General features: G+C 26.4%; 1 protein-coding gene across 1 annotated transcript; it reads right to left on the minus strand.

Annotated features, from left to right (window-relative positions):
• Positions 1 to 101: 101 nt before the first annotated feature.
• EIN_100510 (hypothetical protein) lies at positions 102 to 1,257 on the minus strand (the record flags this gene model as incomplete). The annotated part of the gene is made up of 1 exon (XM_004256961.1): positions 102 to 1,257. A coding segment is annotated over one exon (1,156 nt), but the record flags the coding sequence as incomplete, so codon positions are not given.
• Between the last annotated feature and the right edge of the window lie 261 nt (positions 1,258 to 1,518).

Below are 1,518 nucleotides of genomic sequence, written 5' to 3' on the forward strand. Positions count from 1 at the left end.
TTGTATTTTTGGTGATTTTAGGTCGCTATAAATAGTTTTGTTATTGTTCAAAAATGTGATATTCTCAACTGAAAAATGAACTTTATATTCCGAAATATAACTTTTAAATTTGCACTTTTTTATTATTGAAAGATCTGAATTTATTGAAACATCAGTCATTTTGGTTGCACTTGTCAATGAGTTAATTACATCAAAAGTTGACTCAAAATAAAGAGTTATTGTCATAACTTTATTACTTGTTGTGATTTCCAAACGAATAATATAATTTGCACATTTAGAAGTAAATATGTTGCCAATTTCTTTTTTCAAAAAATCACACTCGTACAATTTTCCATTTATAACTGTTTTTGCAGCAAATTTGAAAATTTTGTGAATATTTACCATTATTGTTTTTTCGAACAAAATTTCTCCCTTCAATACAATTTTTATTTTTTGATATTTTTCAGATGTTAATTTTTTATCAAACGTTTTGTCGTTAAAGGAAGAATACATCTTCAAATCAGTTCCATTCTTCGATATATAAATTTTATAGCTATTTGTTACTATGTCATTACTACAATCAACTTCCACTTTTTCTTCTTTTATTGGATTTGTTTTGTAAATTTCAGTGTTAAAAATTCGAGTTTTTGCTTTGATATAATCCCAATACATAAAGTTCAAATTTTTAGTGATATGTTCAATATTACAGGCATTTGACACATTTAAAACTATCGAAAATTTCACGTTGGGAAGACAATTTGAAACATTAATAAACTTCTGTTTGCTGTTATCGATTGTTACCATAGAATACAGAACTACTATTTTTAAATTGACAAGAGTACTTAAGTTTTCTAAATAACACAAATCATTTGGACTAAGTTGTTCGACAATAATTTGTTCTAAAGATTCGTATTTGTTGACATTTTTTAAGTCATAGCCCAATATGCGTATTTTGTTGATTTTCTCGTTAAATAATGTTGGAATTTTTGAGCAATCACTAACCTGCCCCGACGCATCGATCCATCGTATTTTATTTGTGTATTTTTCAATTAGTTCGTTCTTGGCGTATTCTATGGAAGAACACAACGTGTTTAAGTTTGGAATAACACGGAATAAATAATCAATTCCAGTGGCAAGTTTTTGTGGGTTGATATGTAGTATTTCTAATCCAACAATACAATTTTGTGAAACCTTTTGAAGGGTTTCAAATGTAGAATATCTGTCAACGTACAACGCTACATTGGCAATATAAACTGGCTCAAGATGGACTTTACTCATTGTGTTTGAAGTAGTGTACTTTTTTTATTTAAAAGTTTGAAGTTTGACTTTATTCTTTCAAGAGTTTTTGACATATTAAACGTTTTATTATTTATGTACAAAATCAAAATTGGTGTTTTTTGAATTTAATTTATTTTTAAAAAGTTTTAATACAATAAAAAATTGCAATAACTTCAAATATTTCAAAAACACTCATTTGGGTTTTTTAGTTTTAGTTGCAAATTTGTTTGACTTATGTTTAAAAAACTTAAAAGTTTCAAT

Source organism: Entamoeba invadens, assembly GCF_000330505.1.
Source record: "Entamoeba invadens IP1 unplaced genomic scaffold scaff_1105074725949, whole genome shotgun sequence".
In the NCBI taxonomy this organism is placed as follows: Eukaryota; Evosea; order Mastigamoebida; family Endamoebidae; genus Entamoeba; species Entamoeba invadens.